General features: G+C 42.9%; 1 gene segment (V, D, J or C); it reads left to right on the plus strand.

Moving 5' to 3' along the window:
• Positions 1-15076, plus strand: part of LOC125741969 (immunoglobulin alpha-2 heavy chain-like) — a 68296-nt gene extending 53220 nt beyond the window's left edge. Inside the window, 3 exon segments of the C gene segment in view lie at positions 12663-12792; positions 13691-14017; positions 14129-15076. Of these exon segments, the coding sequence occupies positions 12663-12792; positions 13691-14017; positions 14129-14475 (804 nt within the window).
• Positions 15077-17826: the final 2750 nt, after the last annotated feature.

The raw sequence follows: 17826 nt of genomic DNA on the forward strand, positions 1-17826 counted from the left end.
ATCACCACGCAAAATCCTTTTGTCGGGCTTGTTTTAGGGCTCAGCTGCACCCCATGTCCCTTCATCTGCTGTTGTTTGAGACAAAAATCATCATTTAAATCTGAAGTTATTCAGGATGCAACGCATCACTGATTTTCTGAGCGTTCATCACAAAATCTCCATTCATTTTCAGCACTCCAAAGGTCTGGACACCTTTGAAACAGGATGTTTCTCTGGTAGTCGGAAGTATGTGTTGAGTGTAGAGCCGTCCTGTTGTTCAGCTGCTCTCCGTTTGCATCCGATGGTGCAGCCTATAGACTCGACGACTACAGAACATTGGGAAAACAACACTGACAGCCTGCATACCTGCTGGTGGTGGGTGCCCCAGGGGGACCCTGATTGGTCAGAAAGCCTGGCTCAGTTTGCCTTTCAAAGGAGGCACAAGGTGTGGACATTCTCGCTGGAGCTGACGGCTGATTGACAGATAGCGGCGGAGGTCCCTGGGGCTTGTTCTGAGTCGTCACTGGCAGGCAGTGACAGCACAGCTGTGCTTGTGTGGATGGTGCTGGGAATCCATACATGGACTGCAAGCTCTTCTGCAAGTTACTGGCCCACAGCCAAAGGAGCCGTTTCCCTGTAACTGTAGTGGGTAGGGACTGGTGAATACGGACGGGCAGACAGATGGATATTTTTGTTATTAGTGCTCTTAAAGGTGTGATTATGAGCTTTTTCAAATAGAAAAAGAGCATCTTTCATTAGCATACTGGGGCCAGAAGACAGGAAGCTGCTCGGCTTCCCAGCAGGACGGCCGCTGAGCGTGAATAACGGTGGCTGTTTAAAGGCTGTCCTGTAACTCGCTCTATTCGGTTAACAGAAATGTTCAGGACACCATGTCCTAAAATGTAATAAGCTTGCTCCCCGGCAAATGTTTGGCTTATTACCAAGGTTCGGAAAAACATCATTAAAATAACTCTCAGTAAAGCTGAAAGTAGACAAACTGGTGGTATTATGGTAAATGAGTCAACCGAAGCTGGATACAAAGGCAATGTAAAAATGGCAGGTGATAGATTTTTAGCTTTTCGAAGCCGTGTGGAAAAAACATTTAACCCGCATTTTATCTCTGCTGTACACCGACTCCACGCTCTGTCTCCATCCCTACCTAACCTCTGACACCAGCATTTCTCTCAGAGCATTTCGATGTTTTGTTAACCAAAGTGGGAATATTTTGAGGGTGCTGGAATAGTGGTGGCTGATTTTCTGCTTATTTACGTGACTGTGGAGGCCATGCGGTCGAGTCCATTTCAGACCACATCATTAACACATCATTGATGTGTTAACAAACATAGTTAGGACTGATGACTCAACTTTGAAGACAAGTTCATCAAATTCTGATAGATCTTCTTATTTCTAGGCTACTAGTAGCATAAGGAAAGTGCATTCCTATAGTTACCTATCCACGGTGATATGACTTTCAGACTAAGGTCTTTACAGCACACATTGGAACAGGGCACCGAATCTTAATGGGGTTCTCCTCGTCTAATGAGCTGTGGCTAAGATCACATCCTTCTGCAGGCAGGATTATCTCCTTAGGTTATTCGGTTTTGGAGCATATGATGTGGCCTTGAGCAATAACAGTATGCTGGCTTTAGACGGCTCCTATTGACTTACGGGGAGAGTACCATTCCATCAAGGAAAGGGGACAGAGGGTCATTACACACTCAGGTAGGTAATAGGGTTTTTCAGAAGCTTTACACATTTCTTGGAATTGTACGACAATTTCGAAAGACTATGAAGTCGAGAAGCTGACGAATTGCTGGAAGATGTTCTGATATTCAGTTGGAAAGGCAGCAAACATGGGTCACTGAATCCTTCTATGCAGCCCAGTGACTGTTACGTAATGGATAAAAGGGGAACATTGCCAGTTGTTCCATGTTTTCTTTTGTTTACTACCATATTACACCTAGAATTTTGCTGCTGTAGGTTTCTGTAATATAGGAAGGCCAGTTTAACCAAAGAACCAGCCGCCAGGTGGTATCTAAAGCAGTGACTATATTTGTCCATGATTTGTACTTCAGTAGTAACTGACTTACTTCTAAGTAATTTGTGGCTGACTGTCTTTGGGGAGGTGGCCATAACCTTATAAGAGTCATATTCCATTCCTGTTGGGTTTCTTATTAAACATTAAATAAAGAGCAAATGAATCACAGTTAATACAATCTTTAATTTACGGGCAGGTTTTACTTTACTGACAGCTTACACATGCCTCACTGTTATGCCTTCGTTTGCACACGTCACGACCCAGTTTAGACCGGAAACCCGAACTGGACTGTGCATGAGTAGATAAGTATCATTTCCGCTCACTACTACTTCACGGCGGCTGGGCGATTTCACAAATTGATTTATTGCAGTTTATTTAAACATAGGTTGTACTTTGCACTTATTTGAATTATTGTGTATATATGTGTTTTTAGGAGGTGGTGCAGTGGTTAGCTCTTTTGCCTCACATCTCTGGGACCTGGGTTCGAGTCTCCACCGGGGTCACATGGTGTGTGAGTGTGCCCTGCGATGGGCTGGCATCCCATCCTGGGTTGTTCCCTGCCTTGTGCCCATTGCTTCCGGGATAGGCTCCGGACCCCCCGCGACCCAATAGGATAAGCGGTTTGGAAAATGGATGGATGGATGGATAATCGTATTTTTAAATAATTTGTACTTAAAAAAATAGTCTGTGGTACATTGGGCGGAGTTTAAATTTGGACGTCATTATTTTTATGAATTATAACATCATAAGCGGGAGGGGGAGCGTATCCCTTATTCTGATTGGTCGAGGGGTTATCTCCATATACCATACATTGCCGATAGGGGGCCATATGATTTGGGTGATAAGGGTTGCCGTTAAACTTTAATAGAATAAAAATACATTACATGTATTTATTTGTGTTATTTTTAATTACGTTTTCAAGGAATAATAAAACATATGGCAGGATGAATGCAAGCTAGTGCATACACGTCCAGCGGGGCCCGTCCGGCCGCAGGCACGGGCTGTTAGGAGTAGGCACAAGCGCCACAGCGTACTTTTAAAGAATGTGGGGATCTGAACGGGCTGGTAGGAGTAGTTGCGCGGCCCTGGTAATTACACTATATTGGCAACCACTTGAGCCAGGTCATATGACCTACCAGGAAGTTATAAAAGGCTGCCAAGATGGAATCTCATTCTCTTGCTGCTGTGTTTTACAACTGGACATGGGATGGGTTCTTCTTCCCTGTGGGTAAGGAAAAGAGGAGAGGGTTTGTTTGAGAACTTGAATGTTTAATTTTAATTTTACCAGGGTGACTGCTAGCAGCATGTAACTCTTCATGGAGGACGCGGAGGTGACTGGAATTTTATCAATTGACGTGATCCCCTACGGGCTGCTGGGCTACAGACATTGAGGCTCTGGTAACTTGGGTTATACTGTGGGATTTAAAAGGGTCTATGTTTCTTTGTTGATTGTTTCTTTGTACCTGTAGTATTGGAACGCTTCCTTTTGGTGTTGCTGTGCTGCGAGGGCATTAAGCATTCCTGCAAAGGACCAGAGTAGCTGCTGTTTTAGGCTTATTTGATAGGCTTTTGGTTTTCTTTTTAGTGCCCTGGTTGTTGCTATGGGCTAAGTTGTAACTAATTTTAGTATTGTATTTTGGGCGGTGGACATCGGCCGCTACCCACCCCTTATGTTTGTACATGGGATCTTTCTGTACAAGGTCGGATCCACACAGGCTTTTGCTCTCTGCTGTTGGGGTGCCACACTGAGCGGACACTGTACTGTTGTTTGTCTTGTTGCATGCTGTGGCTTTGCTCTTTTCTTTGTCACCAGGGGCCTCCTGAGCTGAGAGCTGCGCGTGCCGATCTGACCTTACTATCTGGAGGATAGTCAGCCGCCCCCCCCAACCCTACCCCCCCCCAGCAACCTTCTTTGTCTAATAGTTTTTAGATATTTGTAATAAAGTGGATTGGGTTTTATTTTTATATGCCTCTTTGTTATTGTCCTTTGCGGGGAGGGTTCGAACTTAGCCACGTTACAGAAGGAACATTAGCAGTTCCTCCTGCCCTTACCAGGAGGTGGCGTAGTCAGAGCAGTGTGAGTATTTTGTGCTTTGGGCACCACAAGAAAGCACCGAAATGTTTTCAAGAAAAACTTTAGCGTTATTTTAAAAGAAAACAATCAAGGAATAACCCTGTTAATTCTTGTTTAAATAAATTAACGCAAGAGAGTCGGCTCTAAAGAAAATACTGTGTGGCTCTATGAGCATGCGCTTCATGAGAGCGAGCCAGAGAGGAGAGCGCATGCGCTCATTTAAACAAGAATTAACCGCGTTATTTCTTGATTATTGAAATGCTTCGAGCGTTTTACTTTATTATTCACATTGGCAGAAAAGTGCTTCATTACTTAAACGATATGGTTATAGGGGTTTATTTGAAATAACAGGCGCTCCGCTGGTGTCGCCATTTTGAAACTGGCTGGCCACTTCGGTCTATCATTTGACCGCATTGTTCAAACAGACCTGCCGATTATGGCCGAGCGCTGGGACTCGGTCATTTAGCCTTTTGGCCTATTAAAGTTTGCTGTTAAAATGCTTTCTTCAACCTAACACTGGTAAATACCGCTAAAGTTTTTCTTCTAATTCTTTAAGCATGTTGATTAAATGTAACGAGTTGAAGTGCTTTCTTTTAAAACGACGTGCTGTATGTTGGTTTCACTTGTGCTTGTTTAAACTCAGCATTTGCGCTTATGCTTCTTCCGGGCATGTTTGTAGTTGTTTAAATTCCGCCTGCTTTTCTTTTAAAATAACGCTAAAGTTCTATAAAACATTTTGGTGCTTTTAAAATACGCCGTGGCGCTTGTGCCGCCTACTAACACTACATGGCTGCGGCCGGACGGGTCCCCGCTGGACGTGTATCTTACATTTGTCCCGTTTGTTTTATTCCTTAAACGTAATTAAAAATACAATATGAATACATGTAATGTATTTTCATTCTATTAAAGTTTAAAGGCAAGGGGCCATACTTTATTACGTACGCACGAAAGGGGAAGGGGTCTAAAAATTTGACCGAATTTTGCGTACGTGTGCGTATGCTGGGGGGGTGAATCAATTTGAGAAATTTCAAATTTAAGCGTTTCGTTCACGATACCTGACCTGCTGGATTGCATTCCATACGTGCATATAACTCAAAATGCAACATGAGATTTTTAAGACGATCGGACTGTTTAAACAATATCTCATAAATTATCTAAAAAAAAAAAAAAACAGGTTGGCAATGCACCACGGACCTCCGAAATACCTGGTTTAATAGGCGCTATAACATTATGGAAATGGCGACCCATTTCGTTTTATTTGAAAGTGATTTTATTACGGTAAATCTCATGACATCCCATCTCATTTGTTATCCCTAAAGTTAACAGGAACGTTTGTAGTTCCAAAAAGCAGTGCATAAGTCGACTGACGATCGCCCGTGCGTACGTACGCGGGGGGGGGGGGGGTCAACTACCCAGCGCACGTGTGCTTACGGGGGATGGGGGTTACAAAAATCGGTAAAATGTGCGTACGTACTAAAAGTATGGCCCCAACCCTTATCACCCAAACCATATGCCCCCCTATCGGCAACACGTGTAATAGACTTTTGGAATATTCCTGACACCTACTCACATTCAAATGAAAACACCTGTCTCTTCTTCGTTTTTAATGCTTTATTTACAAGAATTTACATATTTAAATAGTACTGATAGTCAAAGTTCTATGTTCTCATCCACTATTGGCGTATTCATCTTGCATCATCTCCTCCATTGCCTTGCCTTGTACTCCTCCATTGCCTTATACTCCTCCTCAATTGCCTTGTTCTCCTCCTCCATTGCCTTTCTCTCCTCCTCCTCCCTTGCCTTGTACTCCTTCACCATTGCCTTGTACGCCTCCTCCATTGCCTTGTTCTCCTCCTCCATTGCCTTTCTCTCCTCCTCCTCCCTTGCCTTGTACTCCTTCACCATTGCCTTGTACGCCTCCTCCATTGCCTTGTTCTCCTCCTCCATTGCCTTTCTTTCCTCCTCCTCCCTTGCCTTGTACTCCTTCACCATTGCTTTGTACGCCTCCTCCATTGCCTTGTTCTCCTCCTCCAATGCCTTTCTCTCCTCCTCCTCCCTTGCCTTGTACTCCTTCACCATTGCCTTGTACGCCTCCTCCATTGCCTTGTTCTCCTCCTCCATTGCCTTTCTCTCCTCCTCCTCCCTTGCCTTGTACTCCTCCTCCATTGCCTTGTTCTCCTCCTCCATTGCCTTGCTCTCGTCCTCCTCCATTGCCTTACTCTCCTCCTCCATTGCCTTGAACTCCTCCATTGCCTTGCTCTCCTCCTCCATTGCCTTTCTCTCCTCCTCCTCCCTTGCCTTGTACTCCTTCACCATTGCCTTGTTCTCCTCCTCCATTTCCTTGCTCTCCTCCTCCTCCCTTGCCTTGCACTCCTCCACCAATCCCTTGCACTCCTCCACCAATCCCTTGCACTCCTCCTCTATTGCCTTGTACTCCTCCTCTATTGCCTTGTACTCCTCCTCCATTGCCTTGCACTCCTCCTCTATTGCCTTGCACTCCTCCACCATTGCCTTGCGCTCCTCCTCCATTGCCATGTGCTCCTCCTTCATTGCCTTGCACTCCTCCACCAATCCCTTGCACTCCTTCTCCATTGCCTTGCACTCCTCCACCTTTGCATTGCACTCCTCCACCTTTGCCTTGCTCTCCTCCTGCTCCATTGCCTTGTACTCCTCCACCACTGCCTGGCTCTCCACCACCACTACCTGGCTCTCCTCCTCCATCACCACTGCCTGGCTCTCCTCCTCCATCACCACTGCCTGGCTCTCCTCCTCCATCACCACTGCCTGGCTCTCCTCCTCTACCACCATTGCCTGGCTCTCCTCCTCTACCACCACTGCCTGGCTCTCCTCCTCTACCACCACTGCCTGGCTCTCCTCCTCCACCAGCACTGCTTGGCCCTCCACCTCCACTGCCTGGCTCTCCTCCTCCTCCACCATTGCCTGGCTCTCCACCACCATTGCCTTTTTTCCTTTCCCTCTTTTTGAAAAAAACTTCTTTATCCAGGATATCTTTTTTTTCCCTCCATTTTCCTTCCTTTCTTTAGCTTCCCCAGCATCGTTTGGTACCGCTGGCAGCCTAAAGCAGTTCAGAGAAAAGCACTTCATTTTGAGATGTGTCTCGCTCGATGTCTGATTTGTTTTGAAGTGGTATTAGTGCCTACAGCTCAGTTTATACCTTCAGAATGATAACATCAGAGTTGTCACGGTAACATTCTGTTCTAGAATTCTATTTGAAAAACAACTATAGGTGCCTTATTTGGTCAGTGGTTCATTTTTTTAAATTCTTTGCAGTTTTAATATACTTTATTCAGCTCATATTCTACAGCATATATTGTATGAATTTCCATATTTATCTTAATTAGGTTACGCGCAGATAATATTCTGTACTTGCAAACAATGCAGAAACCTACCAAACATTGCCGGGCCGTTCCTGTGCTCACAGAGCGTAGTGAGCTTTACTTTACTCAGGAAGAGGACAGGCTCACATTTTCTGAACGTGGCCATGCCTTGTGAAAGGTGCTGAAGTTAGTGATGAGACAATTAATACCGAGATTCTGCAGATCGCCTCCTCAAACTGAGGCCCAGCGACTTCAAGCTGGGAATCAGGGCTTGCTAAGTTTATGCAATATCACGTGACCGATGACTTCCGATTCATCCTGAGGTGTAAGAGGCTTCGAATCCTGTTGGCTCTTCAAAACTTTTATATGAGTGAGATGATTCTGATTAGCAATGGTAGTGGAGGCCAGTTTAACCAAGGAACCAGCCGTCAGGTGATGGGTCACAGCAAGGAGGGGTATGAAGTTGGGTATCAGTGTTTGGGTACATTTAGTGGAGGTGAGATAAAACATTTGGTAAGGTTTAGCAGCGTCTGTAATGTCCCTGCATTGTAGACAGAGCTTTCTGGATAGATTCTGGACACACACACACCTGTATTGGACAAATGAATTCAGAAAATGGATGGATTGCAGTGTTTTTCATATGTTTTCATGAGTGGAAGTGAACTTTTACAGAACTGAGTATTTGAGTAAAATCCATTTTTGATTAATCTCATTGCCTGTATTTTTGCCCCTTATTTTGAGTTGTTTTAAATGCTGCACTGTTCAGTTGCAAATGGTAGGTCCCTCTGAATCCCATCTTCGCTTTTCTCCACCTCATGTTATTCACAGGTATCTGACTCTTGAATCTGGCTGAAATGATCCCAGTCGATTTTCCAATCTCCGCCTTTTCTATTTGGCAGAATGCACAGCCTGGATCCAAACTGCCTTCCTTCCCAGTTGGCTCCACCTGACACTTTATACCATTTAAACCCCAGCTGATCACAGAGCTTATTGCAGGATGTGCGTTTATTCCTCTCCATGTGTTGTGGGGCTGCCTTGCCTAACCCCTATAGTAAGGAGAAGGTCATAAACTTGTGGTCTTATGTTTTATTAATTCTGAAATGGGTAAGAAATGAGCAGCAGGACGATATAGAGCTAAAAGGTGCGGTTTTTCTAGCACTACGATGTAATCCAAGGAGAAAGGCAGCACTGCCTTGCTGAATGTGATTTCTGTGGCCAAGGTCCATTCTCCACGTTGGGCTGTGCTGGGTGGCACTGAAGGCTGCACCCACGGTGATATATTTGGTATGACCCATTCGTGATGTCACCCCTCCATGGGACTGACCCAGGACTCCAGCTCAGATGCTGCCCACTTCGGGCTCCACCCAGACATGTGGGAAGGCAGAGAGTATGGATGGTCAGAACATGTGTTGACACACAAACGGACAAGCATAGTAGATAAAAATGACATGTACAGCAGCCATAGTTATGGTGCGGTAGGTTGTGGGCAAGATAAACTGAAGTAATGGGTCTTAAAGGCCGAGAATGAATCGGCATCCCGAACGTAGGCTGGTAAACCATTCCACAAGTATCACTCCTAGTGTGTAAATCTTCCGGAACATCAGCACCTGCACTGTAGTATCACTCCTCCTGTCCTTTAATACTACAAAGGGCATTTCATACTCCACCCCTGTGCAAATGAGTCCCTCTTTCCTTCCTCCCTCCTCATTTAAACAGCACATTGTTGACTCTCTTTAAACCCTCAGTAGTTCCTAAGGAACACGGTGAAGAGCAGCTCACAGCAGATCATCTTCAGCACCGACCATGATCTCTGTGTCTCTGCTGCTGCTGGCAGCTGCATCCTGTGAGTCTCTGTGTTTCTTCAAAAAGAACAAAGATCAACAGAACAACAGAAGAGTGAATTAACCAGCAGTGATGTATGATAATGATATTGTCTGTTTCACACTCATATGTACTTTGCTTTCTTCTTGATTATAGGTGTTCACTGTAATGTTCAACTCACACAGCCAGGATCTATGACAGTGAGACCAGGAGAGTCTCTGACCATCTCCTGTAAAGTCTCTGGTTATTCACTGACTGACAGCAGCTATGCTACACACTGGATCAGACAACCTGCGGGGAAAGAGCTGAAGTGGGTTGGTGGTATATGGTATGATGGGAGCACTGCTTACAAAGAGTCTCTTAAGAATAAATTCACCATCTCCAGAGACACCTCCAGCAGCACAGTGTCCTTACAGGGGAGGAGCCTGCAGACTGAAGACACAGCTGTGTACTACTGTGCACGACAATCACAGTTAGAGAATGTAATGGGAGAGTGATACAAAAGCTGATTTATATGAGATGAGACACAATGATACTGATAATGATTACCTGAAATTTTGACATTTTATCCTCAAATGTAATTGTTTTACATGTTTATAATGTATTACTTTATGTGGCCTGTCACTTTGTGGTTGAATTTCTCTTCTTTCTAAACACTTCCACTTTGCAATAATACCACATATAGCTGACTGTGGAATATCTAGCAGGGAAGAAATTCACAGACTGACTTATTACAAAGGTGGCATCTTGTGACAGTATCACGCCTGAATTCACTGAGCTCTTCAGAACATCCCATTCCTTCCCAGAAGTTTGTAAACCTGACTGTATGACTAGGTGCTTGATGTTATACAGCTGTGGCAGTGAGCCTGAAGAAAAGACCTGAATTCAGTGATTAAGACGTCTGTCTCAATACGTCCATATAGTGTATGTCAAATCCTCCATAGCGACAGATACTATTAATCAGTAATCTGCCTGATAATAATGAAAATGATGCTGAGGTAAGGCTCTGGTCCCCCCGCTACCCTGAATTGGACAAGAGGCTTCAGAAAGTGGATGGGTGGATGGATGGATTTATGTTGATGTATAATATAATTTATCTATAAAAAGACTTACATTTAACAATGATTTTTTAATGACTGAGGATTCAAAAGTTTTGAGGCTCCCTGACATTGATCTATTCATTTCTTTTTAAAGTAATGAGTTTACAGGGTGTGTGAGTCTGAACACTTCTGATGAAGCTACACCCAAGCGGCCAGGACAGGACAACTTAATAACTATGTTTATTGTGATGGATACTCGGACAGGAAGACACGGATCCAGGAATGCATGCGATCGCCTGTTTTATTGGCGAGATCAGATCGGTGGTACAGGTAGGGACAAGCAAAGATCGTGGTCGGTAATGGAGAGCGGGGGTCGAAAGCCAGGAAACCTGTCCTACGAGAAGGCACGGGACAGGACCACACAGGGGAGCGGGAGCGGGACGTGCCGGTCTTGGCAGGGGAGTCAGGTCAGGAGCGGTTCTGGGGAAGGAAAGGGGAGCAGGTAAGGAGAACACACCAGGCAGACAGAACAGGCGCGGGAAACGGGGAAGACAATAGACAAAGAATCGCTCAGTATGGCACAAAGACATTCGCCTCAGTACTTCGCGTGTGCTGGGGTAAGTTGGTTTCTTTTGTTAATCAGCTGTAACACAGCAACACCCGGTAGGTCCCGCCTGCGTGGGCGTGTCATTTATACTTTCACAAAATCTTTGATAAAATCATGACTTTTTTAAAACCTAGACTTAATGTGTATAGAGCCACTCAGCCTACTGTAAATGCCAGGATAAAAAGCCTTAAGATGATGAGAAAAAGAAATTAATTTTGAAAAGTGTTTAATATAATTCCTGTGGTCTATAGAACGGGTTATCCTAGGATTTGGGTTGATACTTTTCTGTAACGAAAAATTCAGATGGGCTGAGAAAAAAAATAAGATGAAGGGTGTAGAATCGCCTGTGGTCTGTGGAAACAGAACGATTATAATCATCAAACTACAAACAATCACTGCAGTTCCAGCAGGAAGCACAAGGTGTCCTCAGTGTGACAGTAAATGCAGGCAGCAGAGGGACACAAATATCAGACTGAGACCCATTTTAGATAGACTGTAGCAACTGTGTTAAATTTTTCTTGTGAATAATTGCCTAAATTGTGTTTAAAATGTGTAAATTGTGTAATATAGTTGTTATAAATTTAAATATGAATTGCTTCATACTTATATTCAATTTTATTCTGTTAAAAACGGAGTAACTGTTTTGGTAAAATACTATACTATACACAACACACAATAACATAAATTAATTTAATAAAATCTCTTCCCTATTGCTGTAGCAGCTGTACTGCTTTATAAACTGCTGTTGTGAATCATGCCAAAATGCTGTAATATGGTTCTTATAGTTATCATGAATTCCCTAAAAAACCCCTTCAAATAACAAACCTTCAATCAAAACAATAAATTCTTCATTAAAATTCTAAAAGCATATAATATTGAATCATTGACCTTGAAATCCAGCACTACAACGTGTTAACATGAACATAGAGGTATGAATGTAAATAGTTTAACTCTTACAGTATATTTTATTCTATTAAAAACTTAGTAAATGACTTGGTAAAAATGTGAGAAAATAATATTTTTACTTTGCACAACACATAATAAAAAAAGTAATTAAATACATGTTATTACTTATTAATGCATTTCATGACATTTAGAAATTTAGGATGAGGTCATAGTAAATTGGTTTTACTACAAAAATTGTGCGATTATCACTTTTGGAGTGCATTGTCCAAAGATAATGTTTGTATAGTAAGTCTCTGCAGAGCAAATTAATCATGTGACCATTGTCCCCCACAAACCACCCCACGCCCATCAGAGGAGGATCCTGTACAAACCTGCCACAGCTTTTAAAGGAGCCAGTGTCCGTGTGTGACAGAGAGCAGCAGTCACTGGGACTCAGTGTGTACTTTACCTCAGTGCTCCTCCCTCTGTCCTGCAGCCATGAAGCTCCTACCAGCCCTGCTCACCCTCACAGCACTGGCTCTCTCAGGTCCCTGTCTCTCTCCTCTCTGTCTCTCTTTCTCTCTGCATCTTTCTTTGTGCTCATCTAAAAGTCTGCTCTACCTCTTTATTTACAGGTATGGAGGCTCAGATTGTACTGACTGAGTCTGAACCAGTGGTGAAGAGACCAGGAGAATCACACAAATTGACACGTACAGCCTCAGGGTTCTCAATCATTAGCTACAATATGCATTGGGTCAGACTGGCTCCTGGGAAGGGACTGGAGTGGATCGGTAGAATTACTGATGATGGCAGTAACACTCACTACTCCCAGTCTGTTGAGGGCAGATTCACCATCTCCAGAGACAACGGCAAGAACCAGCTGTATTTACAGATGAACAGCCTGAAAGCTGAAGACACGGCTGTGTACTACTGTGCCATGGAGAGACTGACCTCCAGCCCAGTAGCTGTTGACTACTGGGATAAAGGCACCGATGTCATTGTCAGCAGCAGTAAGTCCTCTTCATCTCACCCTGCCTTTTAAATATTTTTCTGTGTTTATCTTTAGATATTGATGGATCAGAGTTATTTCCTTTTCTTTTTCTAGTCCGTTACACATGAAGTCCTACAAACTGTCTTTGTCTTCATTTTAGTGTTTGCGTTCTAATGTTCAAGTCCAATATACGTATTTTAGGGAATGAGTGCAACAAATCTATTAATGTTTATTTTATCCTGTACGGTTTAAAATAAATAGAATAACAACAGGCCTGTGTTCTGCGCTCCTCCAGCAACACTCATGTACACCTGATGTCCATTTTATGATGCATTTTAATGGTATGATTACCTATACTTTTTGCAGTCGCACTGTTTTAACATAAACAATAAAACTATAATCACAATAATTTACTGGGATAAATTAATGAAATATAATTATTTGATCTTATTTTCCAGTATCTCTCTGCATAAATTATAAAATGAATAATGAATTAAACAGACAATAAAGGTTGCTAAGTTTGACTTGATTGAGCAAATTTATACCTCCAGTGGATATAAAAACCACTGGTAAAATGGCAGGTTTTGGTGACAGCTGCACACTTACAGAGCGTGAACAGGCATCACACTTAGGGGTGTGAGACTGTAGTCACTGTAATTAATGGCCTAATGTTGGCTAAAAACATCCTGGATGGGTTTCTGTCATCTTTACAAACCCAAGTATCATTTCCATTGCATTCTGGCAATAAACAGCCTTTAGAATGTCTTTGTTCCAGATTTGAAGCTGGTTCTGATTGATATGAATAGTGTCTGAAGATCAGTCTGACTGAATGACTGAGAACTTGACCCATGGAGGCCAGTTTCCTGTTACTGATCGTCTTGTATGTTCCTCTGTTTCTCTCTCTCTTCCTCTCCCAGCCCTGTCCAGTAGGTCCTGTTTGGATGTGACCCTGAAGCCCCCAAGGGTGAAAGAGATGTTCACAAATAACAGGGCTGTGCTGGAATGCATCATCACAGGAGAGGAAGAGGCAGTAAAAGAAGCTGAAGTGACCTGGATGTTGGACAGTGTACAGGTGACAGAGGAGATTACACAGACCGGTACAGAAAAGGCAGGTCATCTCTTCAGAAGGAGCAGCATCCTGAATCTGACAACAAATGAGTGGGAAGGTGGCAAGACTGTGGAGTGCAGTGTGCAGAAGATGGGTGGACCTACTACCGCAAAGACCCTCAGATTTGGGCAAAAAGGTATATTTCAAACTGTCAGAATTAATATCATAAATAGATTTTTTTTTATTTAAGATGAAATTCAGAGATGCAAAGAAAACTCACCTATATGTTTATAACAACTGATTTCAGGTACGACGACACCTACGGTCTCCATTCAAACACCATCTCCTGAAGACCTTAATGGAAAAAGTGAATTCTTCCTGGTCTGCCTGGTAACAGGCTTCTATCCCGAGGAAATATACATCATGTGGCAAGTAAATGGGACACAGGATGAGGAGGGTATTACTGGAGAGCCACTGAAGACTGGGGATAAATACTCTGTCACCAGTGTGTTTAGGGTCTCAAAAGAGGACTGGGACAAAGGCAAGAGCTACAGCTGCAGTGCCAGACACGCAACTCAAAAGACAGACGAGAAACCTGCATTGAATTCTGTGTCCAAATTAACGGGTAAATCACTGGAATGTCAGTGTGAATAATAATGGATTATTTGTAGATGCCACGGAGTTTCCTTATACTGCATAGTCACTGTTATCTCATGTAGACACAGGAAGGTCAGTGTAGTTTTACGTTAGACATTCTAATGTTGGTTATAAACTTCAGCTTTTTCAGGAAGTCCACTCATAGTTTTCATTCATGCAGTATGACAAACCACAATTTTTTTTCTTAACATTTAACTTGTATTCTGAAATGTATCAATCAATACATTATATATCTTTGGAGTTTTAAAATGCCATAAGCGTTTTGAATTTTGAAAAATATTTTTTTACAAATATCAGGAACAACTAAAGACAAAAGTGAACCTGTTTTGTCTGATCTCTGCTAACATTGTTTATGGTTTCCTGTGATGTCATTCTGTCGTATCTGAGTGACGTGTTCCTCCTCCTGATCTTCACTGTGTCTGTCTCTGTCCATAATGATGTCATCATTCGTCTGCTCCCAGTGTTATTGTCTCACTGCTTGGAGATGCAAATCTCAGATGGCCTGAAGGTCCTCTGAAACCACCTCCTCTCACTGGAATACTGTGACTCTCCTGTGCGGCATTTATGGAAATATTAATAAAAGTTACTGCATATGAAATTACTGACTCAACTCTTAATTCCATTAAGGAGAAGCAGGGGGATTGATTTACTAATTTCTGGACAATTTAAGGCTAAGTTATATTTTTATATACATATAAAGAAAAATGCTTGTATTCACCAGCACATCTACATCTGATAATGTTACTGTAATTATGTTTTCAGGTGGCCGAGATCATTCTAGTGCACTGTCAACCTAAATATAGCAAATTAATTCTCCAGTGTCAGTATTTTGTAGCATACATGTTACACTCAAACCACACAGGTATTAAGGAAGCAACTATAATTTTATAGTACAATTGACAATGACTGTATAATATTATAGTTTCTCAGGTCAGTATTTTTTATTGTTTTTCAGTTACAGTGTTTGTATTTTGCTTTTATAATGTGCCGCTTGGGCTGTGTGTACAGCAACGTCAAAGGAGGTTACAAGGCTGTACCCTGCCCCCACTATGGAGAGTCTGACCACATCTCCCTGTTCCTGTGTTCAGCATACAGACAGATCCACAGGCAATCTCACCCAGTACATCAAACCGTGGAAACACGGACTGAGGAAACTGACCAACTGCCACAGGGCTGCTTTGAGTAAACTGATTTGGAGGTATTTATAACTACTGCTTTGTAAGAGGACAGTACTGTTGACCTGGAGGAATATGCTACAGTGGTAAAGAGCTCCATCAGTACTTGCATTGAAAATATTGCGCCCACCAAAGCCATCCAGATTTACCCAAACCAAAAGCCATGGATAAACTGTGAGTTTGGTCCAAGCAGTACACCTGCTCCACTGCATTTGTCTCAGGCAACGCTGATGACTACAACAAGGCTGGATAAGGCCAACGTAGATCAATCAAAGAGGCCAAAAGGCAATACTGTCAGAAACTGCAGGGGCTCAACACAAACGTTGACATCCGGCGCATATGTGGCAGGGCCTGTATCAAATCACAGATTATCAGACAAGAACAGTGAGGAACATCCGCACTGCACTACCTGAGGAAGTAAATAACTTTGATGCGAACTTCAAGGTGCTCAGCACCAAGCCACAGAAGAATGGACTAAAAGCTGGGGATAAGCAGGACTCTCCTTTCATGGTCTTTGTAAAATACTACAGATCCTGTTTCTCATTTGAGATCCCGCACTGCCCTGACTCTGCCACTTACCTTCAGTATATCTGCCCACCCAGTGAGGAGGAGTTCATGCAAATCCTGACGTCTTCATCCTACATTTATCTCTCTGCACTGAGCAGTGACTGGATCTGAATATGTCAGTCATGGTGTCTTTAACAAGGTTCCCAGTAGTTCTGATGGTTATATACTTAACAGGTAAATACTCAGTAACAGGTTTATATTTCAATGATAGTTGTCTATAATTCTCATTTCTTGCTTTCTCTGTTTCTCTAGGTGTTGATACACAGACTCTGACTGAGTCTGAACCAGCAGTTAAAAAGCCTGGAGAATCACACAGACTGACATGTACAGCCTCTGGGTTCACATTCACTAGCTATGGCATGAACTGGGTCAGACAGGCTCCTGGGAAGGGACTGGAGTGGGTCGCTTTTATCGACACAGGCAGTAGCCACATATACCATGCCCAGTCATTTCAGGGCAGATTCACCATCTCTAGAGACGACGGCAGGAACCAGCTGTATTTACAGATGAACAGCCTGAAAGCTGAAGACACGGCTGTGTACTACTGTGCCAGACACTCACAGTGAGAGAAGTCAAGCCTCTAGCCTCCGTTTGTCTTTACAGTACAAGTTAATACCACAAGTGCCATTAGGGAATTATGGGTAATTATGGAACCCAGGCAGTTATATGCAGAGAAAGATACCATGCAGTAGCAGTTAATGTGTCTGTATTTTTCATAAAATAATGACGTGCATATTTTAAATCATGAATTATCAAGAATTAGTTTTTTTTTAGAAGTAAATCTTCACTGCTCTGAGGTATCAGATGCATTTACATACAAGCAATGAGGGAAAGTAGATAACTATAGTTAGGAATGTCTATGCAAATATACAGCTGAATTAAGGACTGCTGGTCAGGAATGTAATTAACATAATACACTAAAACCGACAAAGACAGGGTGTAATAATTTACTTCCAGTATTAAATGAGATTCATTGATAGACATTCAAAATTAAAGCTTTTTCAGGTTTTTTTTTTCCAAAAGTATGGCATCTTGAATAAGTTGAAAGGTGAGTAATGAAGTAATGAAGGATCTGACAGGGAGCTGTTTGGTGCTGTTTAGGTTCTTCTCCATAAGGGGGCGCCAGAGCTACTTATGGAGGGTCATACAGACTTCTGTGTTCAGGGTGACTCAGAACAGCAGGCTGTAAAGCTTATGGCACTGCAGTGTGTTACTCTACTCAGGATTCAGTGAGAGACGTCTGACTATAATCCTCTGTCTGTGACCTTTATCACACAGGTATCATTAGGGAATCCATTCTAATTCTGGCCCTTAGATTCAGAAGTTTATTTAAGTTTAACTTATCTAGCAAACACTTTATTCCAGTGCAGCATACGAGTGAAGAAAGCTTGTGGTCAGAGAGCAGGTCAGCCAGCGTCCCTGGAACAGTCAGAGTTAAGGGTCGTGCTCAAGGGTCCAACAGTGATATAAATACTCAGAGCAGCTGAACCCATGACCTTCCACACATGGGCGCCGAGCCCTACCCTGCTGGGCTGTACACTCTGTGTTAATGTCATTATGGCTACAGGCATATTTTCTGAGTAAAAGCTACACTATCACACATCAT

This window comes from Brienomyrus brachyistius, chromosome 5, assembly GCF_023856365.1.
Source record: "Brienomyrus brachyistius isolate T26 chromosome 5, BBRACH_0.4, whole genome shotgun sequence".
Taxonomy (NCBI): Eukaryota; Metazoa; Chordata; class Actinopteri; order Osteoglossiformes; family Mormyridae; genus Brienomyrus; species Brienomyrus brachyistius.